Below are 23,906 nucleotides of genomic sequence, written 5' to 3'. Positions count from 1 at the left end.
TGCAAGTGTGACTTGTGTTGCGGCAACCACACTGGTTAGACTGACACAATATGCTCAGGGTTTCTCAAAGTGGGTGCATGCCATTGCACCTTAGGGTGCCGTGATGCAAGTCCCGGGGTGCTGCTGAATATTTGGCTAATATTTGGAATTCATTCATCGCGCTTGTAGATCTGCTATTTTTGTTGAATGTCCCCCTCAGAATAATGATGCAAGGCAGGCCTTGAAACTAACTTTAACCTATAGGCCTTTATTCTTCTTTAGTGTACACGATTGGGGATACTGTGTGTTTATATTATGCTGCAAACTTGTGTAATACAGACAGAGTTTAGGCTTTTGATGCTGTATTATTTGTATTATCATAAAAAAATACAAATTTAAAACGGGCCTTAAAATTGTTTGAGAACTTACACTTTATCAAGCCGCTGCAACACAGGTTATTTATCCTTACCTTTTTTTTTGCATGTTCTGTGATGTAAAAACTTTATTCACTCATTCAGGACATGGTGTTAAACAGCAATAAGGCTCTGGTAGTATGGTACTCCTGGTTTACCTTGACAGGGTTCAACTCCCTGCGGTGCCCTGCTGACTTATTCACCTTATGTCCTGTTGTATGTTTAGCTGAAATGTTATGGGGAATGGACTGGCAGTACCTGTGTAGCCTACTTGTCGGGGCCAAATCTGCCCTTCAAAGCCAGAGTGCAGTAACTGTTTTTGGACACACTGACTTATTTGTGTATCCCAAAGGTCAGATTAGCCTTCAGGATATTGGGGGGTAAACAATTACCTCAAAACCAGACGTACAGTGTGTAAAATCACTTATATGCCTAAACAGTCTGTCATTTGTCTGACAAGTTGAAACACAAAAAGGTTTTTGTTCGTAGTTACTGCGCTCTGGCTTTCTAGCGCAGAAATGTATAGATTTTTGACAGTTATGCCTGATTCACATTTACTTTATACTAGGTGTAAGAGAGTCAAGGACCCACAAATGAATATGTATTTGGCTGCAGACCCCCATCTGAAAAGAGTTTGTGCCAGGGAATACCGATAAGAAAGGTAAAACTAGAAGCAGTGCTCTTCCGAGCACAGGTCTCCACCAGGCTGTGCGTCCTGGTGGTGCAATCCTGCAAACTTTGGAAGCTAATATTAGCCAATCAGGATGGCATATGAAATATCAGACGGATCGGACTTGATCACATGACTATAGAGATACTGTGTACCGATTTGCGTGATTTTTGGATAAAATCTCAAGGAGTAATATCCAAAAATGTGTTTTACATAAGTCGGCCCAAAGGTGGCGCTATAAAAGGCTTATGTGAAAAATGCAGGGCAAAGGTTTATCGTTAGCTTCTAGGGAGTGCGCTTGCAAAGTTTGAAATTGATCGGTGGAGTTATAGGTAAAACCACAAATCGGCCTGTTATAGCGCCACCATGAGGCTGATTTCAAAAAATTTAAGTGGCATTTCTTCTTCGACCTAGTGGGAACGTGTGTGCGCGATTTCATGATGATTGCACTTTGCGTTTAGGATTTGAGGCATTTTGTTCCAAACGGCTCAAACCTACAAACTTTGGAAGCCAATCTTAGCCAATCAGGATGGAATATGCAAAATCGGACAGATCCGTGTCGATCACATGACTGTGGAGATACTGCCTACCGATTTGTAGGATTTTTGGCCAAAATCTGTAAGACTAGTGCACCAAAATGTGTTTTGCGAACATCGGCCACTAGGTGGCGCTAGAAAAGGCCCATTTGAAAAATTTAGGGCAGAGGTTCTAGATTGGCATCCAGGGAGTGTGTGTGCTCACTTTGGCAGCGTCCGGGCCAACGGCGACTGAGATTAGGTGCTCACAAACTGCGAGGACGCACGGACGCACGCACGCACGGACGGACGGACACACGGACGGAGGGGAAAACATACTCTCCCTCAGCCTTCGGCTGGTGGAGACAATAACATTTTCAAGATTATCAAAAGAAGAAAAAAAAGTGTGGTCTATAAGGTCCTAGATTCTAATTGTGAAGACTAATGTCCACCACGTTACGTTAGTCTTCAAAAGAAACCAGGATCACTGGACCATATCAACAGAGTGAAGTCCTGTCACATGTTATCACACTGTTGAATGATTTTCTTGCAATCTTCTATACATGTTTCAGAGAAAAGGTCCTTGGCTGGATTTGACCACACAACCTCTGGTACACATACATAGCGTTTTAACTCAGGGAGCCACCATGCCCTCCATAATAGGCCTATGCAAAGCAAGCAGAGGATTGAAGAAGTGTTATTGACCGCTGTTAGACGAGCAACCCGCTGGCTACACCAAGGTGTTTGAGGGCTTTTTCCACCTTTATTAATAGGTGTACAGTAGGCTGACAGGAAACGGGATATCCCTTTAAAAGGGGATTTCAGTGTCAGGTTCACATAATTATGAAATAATAGGCAGTGGTGTGTTCTAGACTTTTTTCTAGACGCAGCTGCTGTTCTTGGCGTCGCCTGTTCGTCATTCATCGGCAATCATCGCCATGATGGTATTTTAGCCTTGGAAAGGTACAAGTAATACAGCAATATAGGAGGACTGAGATGGTCTACTGAACTCTAGTGGTATAAAGATGCGCCTCTCTGTGTTGAGGTTCCAGGTTCAAATCATGTTGCTGTATTACTTGGACCTTTCCAAGGCTAAAATACGAATACATTACTCAAAAGCGCCAAAATACATCTATAATGAGTGATGGTGTAGTGGACTAAAGATTTGACTCATGGTGTGGGGGTTCCATGTTCAAATCTCACTTTTCCTACTTTGCTGTGTTTCTTTAACATTTCTTTCAAGGTTAAAATACTAAAGAATTAGTCAAAAGCATTTGCTCTAAATGAGATATGGTCTAGTGGTCTAAAGATCAGAGTTTAAAGTGGTCTAAAGTTCAGAGTTTATGTTCAAATCCTGGTTCTCATGCAGATCATTGCTGTGTTACATGTACCTTCTCAAGGTTAAAATACAAAAAAAGTAGTCAAAATCACCAGAATATACCTGCTCCTAGAGATGGTGTAGTGGTTTAAAGATCTGACTCTCAATACAGGAGTCGCATGTTCAAATCCCAGTCCTCCTACACTTCATTGCTTGTGAACTTTGATCTTTTCAAGGCTAAAATACAAGAGCAAACTCAAAAGAACCAGGAGATACCTCCTGAGGGCCCAAAGGTGCTTTGGCTCAATGGTATGGTCGCTTGGACGGTTGTCCCTGTTACAGGCAGGTTTCAGACAGGTTCAAGTCCCATGCCCAAGGTACATGGAGGACCATCGTGGAGGGGTGTCCCTCCCCCTGTTTCCTGAGAGCTAAAGGTGGGGGGTTATATCTGAAAGAACTCTGTCCAACTGAAATTTTACAGTAAACATTTTTGACCTACATGCCTTGAGAGCACTGGAAGAAATTGAGAGAATTGAGACAATTTTAGCCTAAAAAAAGGTCAACATACTCCAGAGTTAGACTGTAGGGTGAGTGGGATTTGAACATGGCACCACTTAACTGAGAGTCCAAGCATTAGACCATTAGGCCATCTCTCTCTGTATGTACTGATGCTTTTGAGTTCTTATGTTGTATTTTAACCTTGAAAAGATCCAAGTAATAGAGCAGCAATTAGTAGGGTGAGTGGGATTTGAACACGGAACCTCCGCACCTAAAATCCGATCTTTTGACCACTACACCATCTCCAACCTAAAAATATTAGGTGCTTTTGAGTAATTTGTATTTTACCCATGAAAATGTAAAAGTAAAATGGCAATGTAGGAGAACTGAGATTTGTACATGGAACATCAGCAATGAGAGTTTGATCATTAAACCACTACTCCATCTCTCACTAACTTTTCAGTGCTCTTGAGTAATTATTTTGTATTTGAACCTTGAAAAGGTCCAAGTAAAACAAAAGTGTGGCAGGACTGAGATTTGAACATGGTACCTCTGAACTAAGAGACCACTCATCAGTCCACTAGACCATATGCAGGGTTGGCAACATTGGAATGTCAGAATCAACAAGATTTCAATTTCTATTTCTAATTTCTATATATATTTTTTCAAGGGGTTAGGGAGGAGATTCCCTAAACGGGATCTGAGGGTCCTCCCCCCAATAACTTAATCCTAATATATATATATATATATATATATATATATATATATATGTTACAGTATGTTCAAGAAACCAGTAAAAGTTGTCAAGGAGCACTCGTTTTGACGTTCACCACACACTAATCACCACCAGATGGCGACGTCAGCCACTGGATAAGAGAGTTACGTCACGCTTTGAACTCGCCGCAGACCGGAAGTGTTTACTCTTTATTTACTAGCCTAGCCTAGCCTAGCCTAGCCTAGCCTAGCCTAGCCTAGCCATTAGCTCCATTGTAGTCACTTGGACAGGGCGTTTAACGTGCGCTTGCCCAGGCCTTACGGCCTGGGCATAAATATAACGATTGCATTCACCACGGCTTCGTAACTCGCGCGGCGCTCCGCCGGCCGCGCGGCCCTGGCCCGCTCTTCGCGGCCACTCGCGCCTGCGGCGCTCGGGGGCGAAGAGCAGGACCAAGGTCCGCTGGCCTTCGCGCCGCTTGGGGCTTCGTGGACCCAGGGGGGCCTCGTAACTCGTTTGGGCTTCGTGGATACAGGGGGGCTTCGGTAGCCGCTCGCAGTGTCGTGGACAATAGAGCGGCGCACCGCCTGGAATACGTTGTTGTGGCGACCGCTTGCTCCGCCCCGTGCCGCATCACGAGTGCTCCGCGTCTCGAATGTGCTGGTTCTCTTATATCCGGTGACATATATATGTATATGTATATGTAACAGAGGTGATCCGAACCTCCCCACCCGGCTTCGAACCCGGGTCTCCCACGTGAAAGTCCAATATCTTAACCATCACTCCAAAGGGATATCCCTATGGAACAAGAGCAGATACTAGACTTTTGAGGCTTCAGGCTGGGGCTGCCACTCTCTCCGCCACACTCACCCCCCTTTGACCTCCTCCTGCGGGGAAGCCCGGATCCGGGTCACGGCACCAATGTAACGGAGGTGATCCGAACCCGGGTCTCCCGCGTGAAAGTCCAATATCTTAACCATTACTCCAAAGGGATATCCATATGGAATGAGGGCAGATACTAGACTTTTGAGGCTTCAGGCTGGGGCTGCAACTCTCTCCGCCACACTCACCACCCTTTGACCTCCTCCTGTGGGGAAGCCCGGATCCAGGTCACGGCACCAATGTAACGGAGGTGATCCAAACCTCCCCACCCGGCTTCGAACCCAGGTCTCCCGTGTGAAAGACAAGTCCAATATCTTAACCATTACTCCAAAGGGATATATATCCCTATGGAACGAGAGAAGATAATAGAATTTTGAGGCTTCAGGCTGGGTCTGCGACTCTCTCCACCACATATATACAGTACACGACATTCCAACGCCCCATAGTGCATTGCACAGACGCTGTACCGAGCTTCCGGCACCAGAGATGCAACGTTCGCAAACGAATCGAATCTTTTGAACGGCTCTTTGAAGTGAACGATGGGATCCGGTTCGCGGAGTAGGGAGCCGTTCATTTGGGGGGGTAGGGGGGTTTAACCTATGGGTTTAACACAAAAGCTCCTCCTTGCTACTCCACTGAGCACTGACTTAGTACAGTGAGAGAGAGAGAGAGAGAGAGAGAGAGAGAGAGAGCAAGGGGAGGAGTGATTTCATTGTTGCCTGCTTGGTTTTTTGAGGTGTTGCATGAATAACATAAGTCAAGGTAGCTTAATTTACACACACATGTTTTATAAAAAGGGTAAATACAAAATTGTGATCTCAACTGTCAGCAGAGGAATGTGGTGCCACCTTGTGGATTCATGTTTCAACAAATGATTCTTAAAAATATGTAAATATACAATGAGCTAAATGAGCCAGTCTTTTGAACGGCTCTTTTAAGTGATCCAGATCCATGGCTCTGGCTCACTTGAAAGAGCCATACATTGCATCTCTATCCGGCACCGCAGCCGAGTGTGATCTATCTTGTATGTCTGCTGTTAAACCGGAAGTGTGGTCCAAACAGGTCCAAATAATCTCCAGTAAACTCCTGCGGAAACAGGTGGATATATATTTTTTCCTGTGTTTTATTGAATTTTATACAAACGATTCACCATGCAACTTCTTGCAACAAAACTGTTCTAAGGTCAACCGCACCAAAGCAACTTTTTGCAATTGCCATAATGGTTAAACGTAGCCTACTGCCCACTGAGCACGCCGTCTAAAAGTGGTCTAATAGACGTATAGATTTGGAAATTTATTAGTGGTCTAAACTTAGACTAGACGACTAATAGACTTCTAATAGTCGTCTAAATGTAGACGGTCTACATTTAGACGACTATTAGAAGTCTATTAGTCGTCTAGTCTAAGTTTAGACCACTAATAAATTTCCAAATCTATACGTCTATTAGACCACTTTTAGACGGCGTGAGTGGGTGGCTTGTGGTTTCACCTCTACTGTGATGCTCCTCCTAGCAGCTTTATGCTGTGCAGACTATTGAAATATATATTTATAGGGGTGCCCTGAGAAAAAAAAAACGTTTGGGAACCACTGGTCTACATAAATGTTCAAATCCTGGTTGTCCTGTGGTTTAATGCTGGAGTGTTTAACTTTACCAACTCAAAGCTAACATATTAAAGAACACTTCAACATTACTAAGAGACGTCTGGTAGGTGTATGCTACTAACACAAACATAGCATGCTACTAGGAGCAATGCATGCACCGATCAAAAATGATGTTGCCAAATGTAGGTGTACAGATTTGATGACTGAAGCAAAGTAAGACATCCTTAATAATGACTTCTCATCTGGGGGTCCTCCCCCAGAAAATATTTAACATAGTAGATGTAATTGCCAATCATCCTGGCAAATCCAGGAGCATTGACAAGCCTGCCCAATGAGTGTGGACAATTTGGCGAGTTGGATTTTTGGCGAGAAGACCGGTTACCCATCAGATACCCAAAACATTTCCGTGTCTGCGGACAACATCGCTGATTAGTAAATGTATTAGTTTGAAACAGTAGGCCACAGCACATCACTAGACTATCCCCCCTCTCAGTAATGTTAGCATTCTTTTATAAGTTAGCCGTAGCATTCTTTTATAAGTTAGCCGTAATTTAGTAGGCCTATGTTTAAAATACTCTAATCTAAAGTGGACATGACATCCAAAAATCATTTTTCGTCCGGTGGTCGCAAGGCAGCAGGCTGGTGTGGTGAGAGCCTGACCAAGCAGCGAAAAATGCTTATTTTTGGGACGAGGTCGTAGCGACGTCGTATGGGCGTCCTGGTCGGACGACCGTGCCTGCTGGTTGTACGCAGAGGTCTGACTTCCACGTCGTATGGACGGCGTCCGTACGCTGAGTGTGCGCGCCCCCCAGTGGACAGAGAGGAATGCTGTAGAAAAGACATATTATTAACCGAATGCTTAGCCTTAATAATCAAAATATACAAAGTAACCAGTAACTAAAGTTAATTGACAAATAACTGTAGTGGAGTAAAAGTACAATATTTGAGTAATGGAAATACTCAAGTAAAGTACAATTACCTCAAAATGTTACTTATTAGACAAGTACAATAAATCTACTTTGCTTTACGCCGATATCAACAACTGGTCCTTAATTTAATCAAAATTGTACTTATTAGTACAATAAATCATTATCTACTTTGCTTTACACCAATGACAACAACTGATTATTTTCCTTAATTTAATCTCGTCTTGGATGATCTTAAAATAATTATTTGCTTAAATATATCTGATCTATCAATCAATAAAGGTCTCTATCTACCCAATTCTGATTCCATTTCAGGACTGGATTTGAACCAGCACACCGGCTGTGAGGGAATTCTATGGATGTCACATGATGTATCCATTGTGCCATCTTACCAGGACAGTTCACTGTGACTTTGCCTTCTGTTCTCATTACAAGTTGTTCTTCTGGTATTATTCAGCATGCAAAGGATGGCTTTACAGTAAAGTTTAGAATGGGATTCAAACCTTCAACCTCTGGGTCTTATACTCAGCATCTCAACATGTTGAGCTATCAGCAGGTTGCCAAATCATAGCTTTCCTTTCGATTCGAATTTCAGTCTATACTCTTGTTCAAACTAGGTGGAGGTGACTGGATTTGAACCAGTACACACCTACATGGTATTATGTAGGCTAGCATGTGATTGATCACTGTCCTAAGTCAACAATATGATTAACCCAGCTTTCTGTTCTCCTTTAAAGTTGTTCTTCTGGTAGTCCGCCTGCAAAGGAAAGTCTAGAACAGGACTCAAACCCTCAACCTCAGGATTTTATACACATCGTCTTAACACATTGAGCTATATAAAGTTGCTACAGTGTTTTTTTTTCCCCTCCTCATACTTATCCTGCGGATATCATTAAATTTAACAGCTTCCCCACTTTACCTTGCTTTCTGTGCTGTTTTTAAGTCAGTCTGCAAAGGGAATCTTCAAAGAGGGACAGACTTTGAACACTCGACCCCTGGATCAGTCAAACACCAGTACAAATCATTGAGCCATCTGCTGATAGCAAGCTTTTTGTCTTATTTGACTATCTATCTATCTCTATTATCTCTTGAAAAAGGTGGCAGTGACTGGATTTGATCATTATTAGATCACTACAACATCACTCAGCTGCCTGCTTGAACGTGTCTCTGTACTGTACTGTTGAAGTGTATGTCAGGCTTCAGTTAGTTAAGTAATAAGTTAAAAAACTGCATTGAACTATCGGAAAACAGGAACTTGAAGATGGAAGCTCTCAGTTGAGAGTCTGACATTTAGACAACTGGACTATCACTCAGTCTGGAGGGGCAGAGGCAATAATTGACTGCTGATATCACCTATATTTTGACCTCGGCAACATCCGGGATTCAAACCCAAGTCTCCCACATCAAAGTCCAATTTCTTAACCACTGATCCAAAGGGATCTCACTGTGAACTGAGGGAGATAATAGACAGTCTATCTATCTATATGTTAGATAGATATCTGGTGACCTTCAACAAAGCAGCTCCTGGTTCAGTCTAGACAGCTGTTGAATGAACCTTCAACACCTATTGTTTCCCCAACAATATCCACAAGTTATATGGTTATGATATATCATCTCTGTCAGGTGGAAATAATGTCCACAGCTGTTACTTTTCAGGTTTTAAATTCAAGAATAGCAAAAGTAGCAGATCGACAAGCTCAAAACGTGCTGCGTTTCGAGCTTGTAGATCTCCTACATTAGATGCATTTTGTGTGACGTTGTAGAATGATCAAGTAGGGCGTTCATTTTAGAAAAAACACAAAAATGACAAAATGTAAAAAAAAAAAATGAGATAAAGAGGTTTCTGCCTGACAGCGACGATATGGTAAGCAAGCACAACACTGATCACATGACTGACTGACACACACACACAAACACGCCATTTTTATATGATTAAACAATGCAGTGGTGGAAACCATGGTTACACAGCAGATTGTTTTTTATTCCACTACAAAAAAGAGGCACCATGTAAAGCAGAACAATGTCCAGTTTCTCTCCATCTCCCCATGACACTGACTGGACTGGTTATAGCCAAGCAGAGGAAGGGAAGGGGGGGCGGGAGGAGGGGATATAGAGTCCTTTTAGCCTTTACGACTAGTGTGAAGTACAGCTCTCCCCATTCACATGCAGCAGAATGCATGGTATTGTGTACTGCCTCTGCAAAAGCAAGTAGATCAGGCTTTCAAGGGAATTAAAACAGGAAACATGAAATATGAGGACATCATCAAGGGAGGGAAGGTAGCGTTTTCCATTCACTTGACCACAATGACTGGTACATCCCCAAATTCACTTTGTCGTTGTTGTATTTTACCAAACGCTTTTAAGAATCTAGCAAATGATGGACGACCTGCCATAGTAGCTGGTAGACAAACCAGCCACGGGTTAAACTTGACAGCATTTGGTAGGCAACTGGTGTTCCTCCCCCAAGCCTGGACGGGATGTAGAAAAAAGGTACAGGGGAATCTCTCATACATAACGTGGACCAGAAGAAAAAATAAAAATAAAAGCTGTGCACGGTTCGGAATTACACCACAAGGGGTCACAATAATATAATAATACTCTCAAAATATTTCAAAGTAAAAGGTAAATAAATGTGAGGAACAGTGGCTAACGGTTTGCCATAATAAAGGTGAAGGGTTGCTATCATTTGACCCAAATACATACATAGATTTACCTGCTTTGTTAGATTTTTGTATAGGTAGGTCATACAATCAGGACATGATCACAGACCATCTACTTCCAAACCAGGCTTAATTTTCAGTCCAGCATGCATTTTTTTTAAGGTAAGCAGATCCTTTTACAATAAGAGCGGATGGGTTGTAACAGCAGTTGAATGGTGAACTGGTGAGAAAACTAAATAAAGTGACTTGTCTTTCATTGTCCAGAAATGGAATGAATACCAGGTTGAGGCAGATAATTGATTGTATAAACCAAAAGGTAGCAAAGGAAAAGTTTTGAAGGAACTCACAACTAAATAATAGTCTTGTGTTATTTTAAATACAAAAGGATAATAGGGCCCCTTTTACAATTCTTTGCGTTTTACATTAATATGATCATGATTACCCCCGTCAACTGTACATTCAAAAGATGAAAGTATGAGAACGGCTGATTTATTCTCCGTAGGCCAAACTACACGAGAGCTACTGTAACAGGAGATCGCTCCATTCAGAAAGAGTTACCAGTTAAATTATATCTTAAAGCAAAATAATGACTAGGCTTTTGACCTTTATTTAGTATTTTCCCAGACAAAAGAAATGCATAGCAGGACGATTGACCGTCGTTCCAGGGTTGGTAGTCGTGATTGTAGTCTCGATTGTTTTGTACGTTACACATGGCTCTCGTATATGACCTGGCAAGAGGGAAGTTTGTTGGGTGCCTCCGCCTGCGGTTCCGGCTCTGGCTCCACCAGTTTGGAACCTTGTCCTTTCTCTTCTTCCTCCACCTCCTCCTCCACCTCCACCTCCACCTTCACTTCCTTCTTCTCCTCCTCCACCTCCACCTCCTTCTTCTCCTCCGCTTCCTCCTCTTCCTTCTGCCCGGGTTCCTCCTGGAGGTCAGCGGGGGCCACGGGCGGAGGGGAGGACGGCGGCGCCGCCTCCAGCTGAGAAGGGGCGTCCATGCTGCTGTACTCGCCCACAGCCAGCGGGAGGTGCACCGACACCTGGATGGCGATGTGCTGCGGCTGCTCGTGCAGCGACGAGTTGTCCGAGTCGGCGGCGGGCGACTCGCTGCGCTGGCTCTCCCTCTCGCGCTGCTCCCGCTCCCTCTCCCTCTCCTGCAGGCAGGGGTGGGCGATATGGAGAAATACATTTATCACGGTATTCTTCCAAGCTGTATCACAATGCACAATATTATCACGATTATTTTTCATGTTGGTTTTTATGTTTAGTTTTCAAGTTACTTAACAGTACAACCACCTACAAGGTCCTACAGTACAAAAACTAAAAGAAAAAGGAGTAAAAGACCATTTAGACCAGTGGTTCTCAAAGTGGGGTCCAGGGACCCTCTGGGTTCCTTTTGGGAGGTCTAAATTGACCCTGTAACTCTGACAGTATACAAATGAAACCAATTGACATTTTAAAGTTTGAGAACTACCGATTTAGACCAAAATGTAGGTTTAAATGCATTCTGCTATGAATCTCTGTATTAACAATTCAACAGGATTTTTTTTACAAGGCTCTCCCTCATTGTATCACGATATATACGATATCTCTGAAAAGGAATATCGTGGATACATTGCATCGCCTCAACGATATTTATCACCATATCGCCAACCCCTACCTGCAGGATGGTGAAGACGTCGCCGGCGCCCTGGATGCTGGCCATCCGTCCGCCGCAGACGGCGTCCAGGTGTCCCTCGGGGATGTGCCTCACGAAGGTGTGCCTCATCTCCTCCACCCCCACCACCTCCAGGATCTCCTCCATCAGTGTGCGGCAGTTCATGATGAGTGGCGGCAGCGGGATGCTGCGCGCCAGCTCCTCAATGTAGCGCGCAAACTCCATGGTCTTGAACTGCGTGACCTGTGGTAGAAATGTATACGACTGTCAATATATGTACTATTGTGTATTTGTCAAGCTTATTCTATGCTCCACCAGTGAGTTACTTTCCACAAAAGACTGACTAGACAGCAGCTGTGATCCGAACAGCTGCCCGAAATGCTGACTACTACCTCAGCAGTCCATATATTTCTGTAAGAACAAACCTGTATCTTTAGACTCTGTCCACTAGACACACCTTCAGCTATTCTTGTGACACTGTTTTGTATAAGAAGGGACTGGCCCGAGAGTCGAGAGGAACACTTGCGAGCTCGTTGCCTCCGAGAGCTCTCGTTTTTGTTGCAATAAATATATATTGCTTCATAATCACTCTTACCTTTGTGGAAATTCAAATGCTATACTAATGTAGTGTTTCTAAAAATCTAGTAGTACAGACCTTGGCCAGCTCCAGCGTCTTGGCCGAGGTGATGATGGGGATGCGCTTGGCGATCTCGAAGGCCTTCTGCAGCTTCTCGGCGCCCTCGGTGCGGAAGAAGTCGTTGATGGCCTTCTCCGTCTTCTTCAGGTGGCTGCTCATCATGCAGAGGCGCGTCACGTTGAGCGCCATGATGATGGTGAAGGTGATCAGGCACACCACCACGTAGTAGATGCCCATGTCGTCGTTCAGGAAGACCACGCGCATCGTCACCGTGCAGTTGGAGCTGCCGTGCGCGTTAGTCGCCATGCACGTGTACTTGCCGCGGTCGGCGAACTTGATGCTGGTGATGTTGAGCACGCCGTTCTCCAGCAGCCACCACTTCTCATCTGAGGAAACAACAGAGACGGAAGACATGAGTACCAGAGTCTAGTCACCAGCCAAATGTTGGTAAACTTCAAATCAGCCTTGTGGATTCTTCTAAACGTGTTAAATTTGAACCTTGCAGTCCACAAAAGATTTGACTTCTGCCCTTTAGTCAGTGGTTCTCAACCAGTGGTCCAGGGACCACCAGTGGTCCTTGAGGGGGTTCCAGGTGGTCCCCAGCAAAATGATGGAGAATTGGTAACCAAATGGACCCTTAGAGATCTTTAACTCTTGAGAGCGTAAAATGAAACCAAATGGACCAGTAGAGTTAAATTATTGTTAAACATCTGCATTATGGGGCACCCGCTGGCCTGGTGGTCAAGGCGCATACCACATACTAGGCTATGATGCCTGCTGGCGTCGCCGGTTCGATTCCCGATCCGGACGACCTTTGCCGCATGTCATTCCCCATCTCTTCCCATTTCCTGTCAGTCTACTGTCCTATCAATAAAGGCATAAAAAGCCCCAAAACAAATAAATAAAAAAACAAACATCTGCATTACTAGATTTACAAGAAGTCTACACAATTCGAGAATCTAGAAGAATTGTTATTTTGATCAATGTTCGCCTGTTATCTCTCCTACCACATCAATCATCAATACAGCATGGAATTGTGGACAAACTCTTATCCAAAGACAACAAAATATTCTAAACATTGCGTCCGAGAGGCAAAGTCTCATCAAATGGTGGTCCGTGGCCCAAATGGCATATAAATAATGGACCTTGATATGAAAAGGGTTGAAAACCACTGCTTTAGATAACTCGATTGGTTGGATTAATTCACCAGCACTATGACTCAATTATAATGCCTACCAAATAATTACCCAAGTACTTAAAGGAGTAGTTCACCACTTTTCAACCTGTCTTCATATAATAGGTCCTCACTAATGTTCATGATAAAATAGCAAAAAAAAAAATCTACTCAGTCCAAGTCTCCTAGGAGAGCTGTGGGAAGTTCAGAATCCATCGTCTTGTGACATCATCATTTTCCCAAAAACAAATTTAATCAATATTTTTGAAAAAAATATTTAGATTTTTATTATCGCCAGAACAATGGCTTCCACTTTAAAATTGCAACTTTTCAGGAATAGAAAGCCTGCAGTTTCTATAAGCTGGATTGGCAATCGATGATGTCACAAGACGATGGGTTTCTGACCTGCCCAGTGCCCACAGCCCTCCTCTGAGAAAAAAAAGAAAGAAAAAAAAGAAAAGCTATTTTTGAGTGAGGACCAATTATATGAACATAGGTTGAAAAGTGGAGTGCCCCTTTAAGCAAAGGGTGACTTAAGTTCCTAACACACGTAGGCCTACGTATAAATTCCTAACACACGTAGGCCTACTTATGTGACTGCAGGGGAAACAGAAAAATGCTGCTGTGCTGTAGTACGCTGCTGTTTTTGTGTGTGCAGTTATTCTGATAAACCTGCTTACACCGTGCTTCTGCACACACACACACACACACACACACACACACACACACACACACACAGGTCATAACTCAGTTTATTTATGGAATATGACAACTTCATGGAAATGGATTATGTTTTTAGGCTCGCAGCTGTTACATGAAAGAACCCAGAAGCCAAGCTGCGACGTATAATCTATTGAGTGGTTGCATTGAACAGTGTCTCCCACCTCTGAGCTGAACCTGCCTGCTGCTTCTGTCAACCGTTAACTCTGAGCTTAACGTTGTCGTTTAATTATGTGTATACTTCAGGCTAAGTGGTGGTACAGTATAATGGAGATTGGAGAAACATTTGAAGGCATTTAGCATCAACATTTATTTTAAACCAACCCACAACGAGGAATGCAAACCTCCCTTTATCAGGGGCTGTCACGAGTAAGACATTTTACATGACAATTAGTTGTCACATTGCAATTATGACGATTAGTTGTCACATTGCAATTAACAATTTAATTGTGTTCATGGCATTGAACTTTTGAACATAATAATTAATACCCATTATATTTCAGCTTGCTTTTTAGGCTTCATAATCAAAAGTTGTTGTTTGTCTTATCAGGACTGATAAGACAAACTTAGATATACAAAGTAATAAATAACACATTTATTAATTAAGAAAATTGCTGATCTACAAGCTTACAACTTACGTTGTAGATCTGTTATTTCTGGAAAATGTATGAACATTTTTCAATATGGAAACGCTTATGATGATTATGCAAAATAATTGGTATTATCTCAAATAAATGCGATTAGGCGATTATGTAATAATTGTGACAGGCCTTCCCTTAAAGGACTAGTTCACGCCCCAAAAGGACTTTTTTTCTATTGATTAATCACGGCCATGGAGACTTGAGTTCAATATTTTTGTTTTTTGTCAATAAGACAATAATTTGATTACAATAAATTTACCCCCATTGATTCCAGAATCTATGGGTGTACTACTCCTTTAAGGCCCATGAACACTCCACTTTTAGGTGAAAGGTTATCACCTGTTAGCTGATAATGTTTCCACCTAAGGTGATAAAGTGAGTGTGCATGGGCCTTTAATCAAACTACACAGATAAAAACACAGTTACAAACAGACACAAGGAGGTGTAGAACAAGAAGCAATAAGAAATTGATGTTTTCATTTTTACGATGAGAAAGAGTGTGGTTTCCATGAGGACATGGTACGAGTGTAAACTGAGGAACACCGGCAGTGACCTTGTTCATCCTTCCGTTCCATGCAGCGTTTAATAATTAAACAGGACAAGTTGCTGCAAGAAAGCACCCAGCAGTGGACGGGAGGTAGCTTGAGACGGATTCATATGTGAGCTTGTAGATCTGCAACTCTAGGAGGGCGAGGGCATCACATGACAGATCATAAATGAAGCATTAGCTGATCATGAGACAAATAAATACCACTGAACAAAAGAAGGAAAACAAAGCCTACCCAAATGCGTTGGCGAGGAATAGTGAGGTAAATGAATAGCCAACTGCCATATTACCAGGCAACTTTGAGATACAATCTACCGCTCTGATTAATCAGCAAACCTTCAATGAGGAAATCTCCATTATAAGAGTCAACTTTGGTTAATGAGCTTTGTAGCAGATCTACAAGCTCAAAACGCATCGCTTTGTGCCGCATTTCAAGCTTGTGGATGTGCTACTTTTGATCAGAGTTTTCTGCCCAACAGCAACAATATAAGAAATAAAATCACTAGTAAGAATATAACCGAATATTGTCGACCTAAATACAAGCAATACATACAATCAGTTTAGCAGCCCTGGACGAGACAGTGGAAACCCACCACACAACCCCTCTCCATAACATCTTCCACAGGAATGTGGACGGTTTGACAACAACAGTTGGCTAAGCCATCGTTTAATGTGTGTCAGAAATGTCTAACTTTAACAGCTCCAACAAATCCTGGCTGTGGCTGAAGCATTGTGTGATTGAAGTGTCACCCAGACTGTGCTATTATTTTTATGTGTGTTTTTATACACAAAGCCTTCCTAAACAAAACTCACCAGAGACAGATTTCAAGAGGAAGTAGTCACATGACACACCACCAGACCAGAGGCAGGAATTAAACCCTGGGCCTGTTTGTGCGTGTGTGTGTGTGTGTGTGTGTGTGTGTGTGTGTGTGTGTGTGTGTGTGTGTGTGTGTGTGTGTGTGTGCGTGCCACGACAGGTTGATCGCACAGTTTGCACAGCTGTGTGTGCAGTGCACATCGGCGAGTGAACGTCTGCTTTTTGTGGCCACAGAATGATACACACTTTCCAAAATAAGCTAACAAAAGGCCTCACTAATAAGGCCCTTCTGTCTAACCCTATCTAAGAGGTTCCTGGCGATATGTGTGCGTGGGTGTGTGAGTAGGCGGTACAGTAGGCGCTTTGCACCGTCTCAGCTAGAATAATAACTGTGGAGCCGTAGCTTCTCCTGCTTGATGGCAGGTTTCAGCAGGCCAGCTCAAACTGGCTCACAGCCCACAGCCTGCGGGTCTCCCGACGTTAACACAAAGATATGGAAAATCTATAAGATTTACACCTTGGGATATAAATTCATTATTTGAGAAAACACAGGTATTTCGGGGCTTGGACGACTCCACCATTACTTCACCGGGTAAAACAACACAGCTTTCACCATCGCAGAATTGTGTTCTGGAACGTAACACATATTGTGACATTTTATGGGTTTATTTCATCACAGCGCAGCATATGGTGAAGTATTGTGGTGCAGGTAATTGCAACAATCACCTATCTTGTGAAAAATTAAAAGGGGACCGCCAAATATTCTTAACTTTTTTTGCGATTCTGCCAATATAGTCATATTCTTTGATACATAGTCACACGTCTGAGTTCTTGCCGGGTCAAACAAGGTTATAAGGTAACATAGTCCCCTTCCCCTATTCGCTCATACTAGGAGGCAGAAGAATATGGTTTTACAGTGAGTGGGTGGCTGCAGTTGGGGCACCAATTGATACCAGTACAAATGCTGCTTGAAAAGCAGTATGAATATGAGATGTATTCTATTTACATAATGGAAGCCAGCGTCATGACGGTACAAACAGACGCCCATCGCTTTCACCTTTTGACGGCCGCTACAATACCTACAAAATAAAGTTGAGCTGGCTTCTCCTTCAACTTTTTCCAGAGCTTAAAATCACACGTCAAAAGTAAAGCGTCAATCAATCATTGTTTTTGTTTTAACTTCCACTCTCATTTCCTCTCCATACAATTCCTTGTAATGGGGGGAAACAAAAGGACGGAACTGGCTGAGGGGAATAATTAGCCTTTATAGTTTCCTTTATATTTGTCTCTGTGGTTGCTTTGAGACACAGCCAGTGTACTGAGCAACATTTCAACGGCGACTCACTCTGCGACAGTGGGGCTGACAATGCATTGGTCGTTTCGTAGCTTTTGCCAAATTGAATGCAGCATAAGAAAGTTTGTTTCCCGGAGGTGTGGATTGGAAGATTGTGAAGCTAAAAGTGAACGAAACATCTTTGTTGGAAGGAGCCCACTTTTGATCTCAAGTGACCACCTGTCTCAGCCACCCTGCTCTTCTCTTTTAAGCATGAGTTCCATAAATGTTGAGTATCAGACTGAGTATTGATACATTTTTATTGTGTGTGCGATACAATTTCTCCAGACAGTTATATGAGCAGCCATGACGGAACACAAATTCCAATGTTGTGTAACATGAGCCGTCTTGGTTTGATGTTGCGTAAGCATCCTATTGTGATTAAGCCTGTCACAATTGTTACATACAAATATTACACAATTATTTGAGATAATCACAATTATTTTGCATAATCATGAAAATGTACATGTAAATAGATCACACCTGTGTGTGAAAATACTGTTGAAGAAACAACGTGGGTTCGAGTAGCATGCCAAGTACAGTATGATGATGATGTATAGACCCTCATGATGTCACAGGGGGCATATTGTCCAATCAGAAAAGGGACAGAGGGATACACATGGACAGTATCAAATACACAAAGTCACGTATTGGAGCGGCTAGCACCGCTCAAAAATAGCAGATCTACAAGCTTCTTTTTAAAGCTTTGTATACTTAAAAGGACAACTTAACCCATTTCAGCCTTTCTTCATATAATTGGTCCTCACCAATGCTGATTATAACATGGTACAATTTTGTCTACTCTGTGTTCAGAAGCCTGTCTACCATCATCAATGGAGAATCAAAGCTAATAGAAACTGCAGTATTTCTATTCCTCTCCATTCCATTTGTGTAACCATCGTCGAGATCGTCGTGACAGCCCTGCATTAAATGGGATCAAATCTTTTTTTGCAATATGAACTAAGTGCAGTTCCTTTTATTTCCGCGGCACGCAGCACTGCATTGCGCCCCCGCTCGCCGCCCACACCATTATTAACCTCTAGTCATAATCAACACGGTCAATGAAACTGCAGTCATCATCACCACTAGAACATGACTGCTCCTCTAGATATAATCTCCTCACAGCGTGGCAGAACAGATGGTGTTAGAAGAGCAGGCCTGAGGTTTTGATGGCCTATTGTAACTACTACTAGACCGTACACAACAATAAAACACTAGATAATCCCCAAATAAGCACTTTGGTGCCGAGCGAATGCAAGTCTCTCAACAAGCAGAATGTCGCCTTGTTTGTTCACATTTCATCACTGGATGTTTAAGTGTGATTGAATTTGTGCCGTTTTGTTGGGGTTTATCCATCATTGCTTATACAGGTGCTGCGTGAAAAACAAGGGAGTCCGAAAACCAAACACCCAAAACTCTGGACACACGGGACGACATCAACGCTGGGGGAAGCGAAGGTCGCTTCACTTGGATTTTTCCAACTGGGACGAAGATACCGAGGAGACTGCTCGCGTCGCCCCGTTCGCGTGTAGTCTTGTCTTTGCATTAATTTTATATGTAATCACGCCGCTCGAACAATCCAGTACATTTAGTCAAGTACTGTAATCAAGCACAACTTTTAGGTACTTTTACTTTACTTGAGTATTTCCAATTTTCCATACTTTTACTTCTACTCCACTACATCTCAGAGGCAAATATTATATTACTCTACTACATTTATTTTAAAACGTTAAGTTACTTTGTAGATTTGACTTACTATCACAAAACATATATTAACCACTTCAGCCCTATTTAAACTTTGGCTATTTGAAAATAGCAGATCTACAAGCTCACAACGCATCACATATTTTGATGCCGATACTTTAGTAGTTTTACTCAAGTCAATTTTGATTACCATACTTTTACTTGTCACCTAGTATTTCTACATTGCAGTATTTATAGTATTGATTGATAGTAAAAAAAATCGAACCTCGGTTCGAAGTGGAGCGGTGAATTTGAGCAGCTGTACCCTATGTGAGTGAGTGAGTGAGTGTAAACTGTGCCTGTGAGTGAGTGGTGAGTGTGCCTGGCCTGCACAAAACAGCGCCCCTCCTTTAACTAGTGCGTTGTGTGTGGCCACTCAAGGTATTGCCAGGCTACGGACGGACACGGCCAGCCAGCCAGCCACCCAGCCACCCACATACCCACGGACATACCTGTCTATTGGGAGCGCTTTCACCGCTCCAAAAAAAAGTACCTTATCCACCACTGTTAAAGGGATAGTTCACCACCAAAATGACTCGATTACTCATCCCATGGAATTTTTGTTTTGCTTTTGTTCCATTCCTAAGCCTATCATTTGAGGAGACATAATTTGTGTCTCCATAGGGAACAACGCAATAAATTATACCTTATTACAGTGGAATGGCTTTAGTCCACAAAAGGTCAAGCATAAGTATCAATCACACATAACATCGAATGACAGCATGCTAACAAATAGGGCAACACTCTGCTTTTGGTTAAGGTAGGTGTTAAATAATGGAGCCACAGAATGCTAGATGCTAGACAGAGTCCAGCATTGTTGCCCTGACCCAGTGAGAGAGAGAGAGACTTAGGTTTCAAGTGACACCGAGAAGAAGGAGACGCAACAACGAGTTGCTTGTAAACTTACTCGTCTCCGTGTCCAAGCGGGCTCCGTGGGAGTTGAACCACTGTACGTCAGGGAACGGGTCTCCAGTGACATTGCAATCAATCAGCGCAGAGTTCCCCTCCCGGGCGATGATCTGGCTTACTTTAGTGTACACCGCGGGGAGTAGTCCGCTGCCGTATGCCGCGGCGGTGCCATTTGCCGTGCGGTTGTATCCATCTGAACCCAGAGATAAGGCCCCTGCGGTGCGGAGGGTGAGAGCGAGGAGGGACACGAGGATCCAAAAACAGCATTCGCCAGCCCTGTGCATTGTGCCTCTGTTCCGTGTCGACGTGTCACCCAAAGGGATGAGAGTTTGTCATTCCACTGACTATCTCTGGACAGTGCTGCTGCTGCTGCTGCTACTGATGAGGATGATTATGATGGAAGGCAATTTGGTACTCAGCTGTGTGGCTTGAAACATGTCACTGAAAAGGAAACAAATAAAAACAATGTGCACACGTTAATTGGTGATTGAATAATCAAGGTATATAAAAATGTATATAATGATTAGGGATGGGGTGATAATCGTTATTATAAAAAAGGCTCACGATAATCGTATCGTGGAGATCCTCCGCCATGCACTAAGGAAGTTCAGTACCACTTAAACCTTCTATACTTGATAAAAACGGAGCTGTAAAGAGTGCATTTGGTGCACTTTTATTTCAATCTGCACAATAGCATATCTACAAGCTCACAACGCAAGCTAGCAATGCGTTGTGAGCTTGTAGATTGGCTATTTTTCGTGGTCGTACCCTCCAGAATAGGGATGCTGGGGGTTTCAAGTGGTTAAACTAAGAGGCATATTAAGGCCTGGGCCATAGTCCAGCGGTCTAGGCTCCTATAGGCCCATGATGACAGTGCATCGCGGGTTCAAGTCCCTTTCCCGGTGATCTTTGCTGCATGTCTCTCCCCACCTTTCTCCACTGTTTCCTCTCTACCTGACTACCTCCACTAAATAGCTAAGCAGAAAAGCCCCCAAAATATTTTATGTTTCTTTTTAAGTTTTAAGCATATTTTTGATTATTGTTATAATTATATCATTAATCAAAATGTTGAATGTAATTTACCTATATCGTCCCATCTCTACTACTACTAATAATAATAATACATGCAATTTATATATAGCTTTTCTAAAAACTCACTGACTGTTGTTGTGACTGTTTCACAAACATTCTTGCAGGTGATTCCCCCTTCCCCCCATCAAAACAGCCTTTGTTTAGGCTGCAATGCATTGCAAAACATTCATAGGCCTACTAGTCTAATACAGGCAGCATCTTGTAAGCCACAATTTCACCACCAATATAATAGTTATGTTGTCCGTCAACATTAATGGACATAACATGGGCATGGGGGAATAGGCCAACGTTTTCATTCACATTTTCCATATGACAACACCTCCTTTGTTTAGTCTTAAATGTCAATGGGGTTCGGCTGAAATGCACTGCATAATTTGTACAATATTACCTCAAACTTGAGCACAGCTTCCACGTTATAACTATATAGCCTACATCTACGATTTATTGTAATTTGATCCGCAGACTGCACCAATTGACCTGAATTAACACTAGACCACATAAGTGACAAAATAACGGAGCTATAGTGGGGGCTCCGTCTATTCTCTGGAACGGCAGCCCTTGGTGGAAATATTTGCGATTGTGCTAAAACTGTCTGGTTTATAAAAGAGCGCAAGCACTCTCTGACCAATGTCCAAGTAGCCTACTGTAATAAATAAATACATATAAATGTGTGTTTTGTCCTAATTTCGATCCATTAATTCAACAACACAATCTTCTGAAATGCTCACAACAACGGAAAGCAATGTTATTCACAGCAGACAGAGCAGACCGTATCGGAGTATGTTGTCCATAACGGTGTCTGTCGGCGGTGTTGCACCGAAGCCGGTGACTTGTCGAATTATGGCACCCGATGGTGCAATTTCGTCAGTTTTAGCGTAGCCGTCATCCTTGTCAAGTGACACCTCACACACAGCATCACGTAGAAGCTGATGAACAACAGGGGTTAAAGGAGTAGTTCACCCCCAAAATAACTTTTTCCTATTGATTATTCACGCCATGGAGACATGATTTCAATAATATTTTTAGTTTTTTGTCGCATTCCTAAGACAATTATTTGATTACAATAAATACAAAAAGATCCAAATGCATTTGGGTCCCCATCCGGAATCAATAGGCCTACAAAAAGACTCTTCTAAAGTTATTGGCTTAGGAATGCGACAAAAACATAATAATAATAAAATAAATAAATAAATACAAATTTGTTTTTGAACTATCGTCTCCATGGGGTGAATCGATAGGGGTAAAAAAATCATTTGGGGGATGAACTATACTCCTTTAAATAGCCCTATTTCGATTCCAAGTGAAAACAATTTCCATTGTCTGTAAGATGATCTAACATGTCACAAAGGCCAGTGCTGTCAAAAATGTGTCTGCTTCGTCTGGAGGTGCCGATTTTCACGGGCCACCCGTTGCGGTGTAACAGTGGCCCGTTCCACGCTCCATATAGCGTTGCAAACGGTTTATCTTTATACTAACATTTATTGAAACCCTAAAAGGACGTCCAGTCAACCCAAACTAGCCAAGGAGGAACATGTCATTATACAGTGAATAAAACACCGCATGATGCGGGGAGCAGCAGGAGGGCTACTAACGTTAGCCAGTGTTAGCCTGACCTCAGATGACGTTTTTAAAAACCGATCACTACATTATTTTCCATTGACATTCTCTTAGGTTGATCGTATAGCGGCATTTAATGTTGAATTATTGATACTCACAGCAGCGCGATCCTTCATGTTTATACGGACAGAAAGCCTCTAGATAGATCATAAATCCATCAAAGATGTCGACGCCGTTGGTTTGTGCTCCCACTCTCCACTGCACTACTCCCCGGGTCCGTTCAGCTCAGCGCCGACGTTGCATCCTCTCCACTGTGTGTGTGCGTGTGCGTGTGCGTGCGCGTGCGCGCGCGCACGTCAGTTGTGGAAAATTTAGCCTACTCAAATGTATTGAGTAAAAGTATCAATACTGCATCTTCTGTCAATGTTATATGAGATACATTTAAAGGGTTCCTGTGTAAATAAGCCGAAATCTCCTTTTAATTGACCTTGTACCAGTGATTTGTAGGCTACTATCATGAAACTGTACCCTTTCCTATGCAACAACCTTCTAATAAAGTCTTCAATCAATCAAGCACTGCACAAATGTACTTAGTCTGCTATTCAAAATGTTCAAATTATATATGTAGGGATAGTTCAACCCCAAAATGATTTTTTTTTCTATTGATACACACCCATACATGAGAGTTCATTAATACATAAATCCAAAAATTTGACATAATCGAATATAAAAAAAAATACTCATTATGCAGAATTTATATCTATACAATTATTTTACAAATAGCAGCTCCAAGCTCACAATGTTGCATGTAGATTGTCTATTTTCAAATAGCAAACGTTTAAATAGGGCTGAACACATGCAGGTTAATGTTTTGTGTGTGTGTGTGTGTGTGTGTGTGTGT

General features: G+C 42.6%; 1 protein-coding gene across 2 annotated transcripts; it reads right to left on the bottom strand.

Moving 5' to 3' along the window:
• Positions 1-9,478: 9,478 nt before the first annotated feature.
• Positions 9,479-23,300, bottom strand: mfap3l (microfibril associated protein 3 like). Of its 2 annotated transcripts, XM_080741923.1 has the most exons (6): positions 23,164-23,300; positions 20,355-20,797; positions 12,491-12,858; positions 11,839-12,078; positions 11,030-11,332; positions 9,479-10,999 (listed from the first exon to the last, which is right to left on the bottom strand). In XM_080741923.1, exons 2-6 carry the CDS (start codon positions 20,638-20,640, stop codon positions 10,883-10,885), a joined length of 1,314 nt encoding a protein of 437 aa, XP_080598049.1. In that variant the 5' UTR covers positions 20,641-20,797; positions 23,164-23,300; the 3' UTR covers positions 9,479-10,882. The 2 variants fall into 2 exon arrangements, with proteins under 2 accessions (XP_080598049.1, XP_080598048.1); XM_080741922.1 differs by having other exon boundaries at positions 9,479-11,332.
• Positions 23,301-23,906: the final 606 nt, after the last annotated feature.

The sequence above is a fragment of the Nannobrachium achirus genome, assembly GCF_963921795.1.
Source record: "Nannobrachium achirus genome assembly, chromosome: 14".
NCBI lineage: Eukaryota > Metazoa > Chordata > Actinopteri > Myctophiformes > Myctophidae > Nannobrachium > Nannobrachium achirus.
This window is presented reverse-complemented; position numbering and strand designations above follow the sequence as displayed.

Bases quoted from the DNA above. Each gene is read 5' to 3' on its own strand.
- mfap3l (XM_080741922.1), bottom strand. From the start codon at position 20,640: ATGCACAGGGCTGGCGAATGCTGTTTTTGGATCCTCGTGTCCCTCCTC. The intron at 12,079-12,490 runs GTCTGTACTACT...TTTCTACCACAG, and splicing joins AGACGCTGGAGCTGGCCAAG to GTCACGCAGTTCAAGACCAT. The intron at 11,333-11,838 runs GTAGGGGTTGGC...CCCTGCCTGCAG, and splicing joins ACGTCTTCACCATCCTGCAG to GAGAGGGAGAGGGAGCGGGA.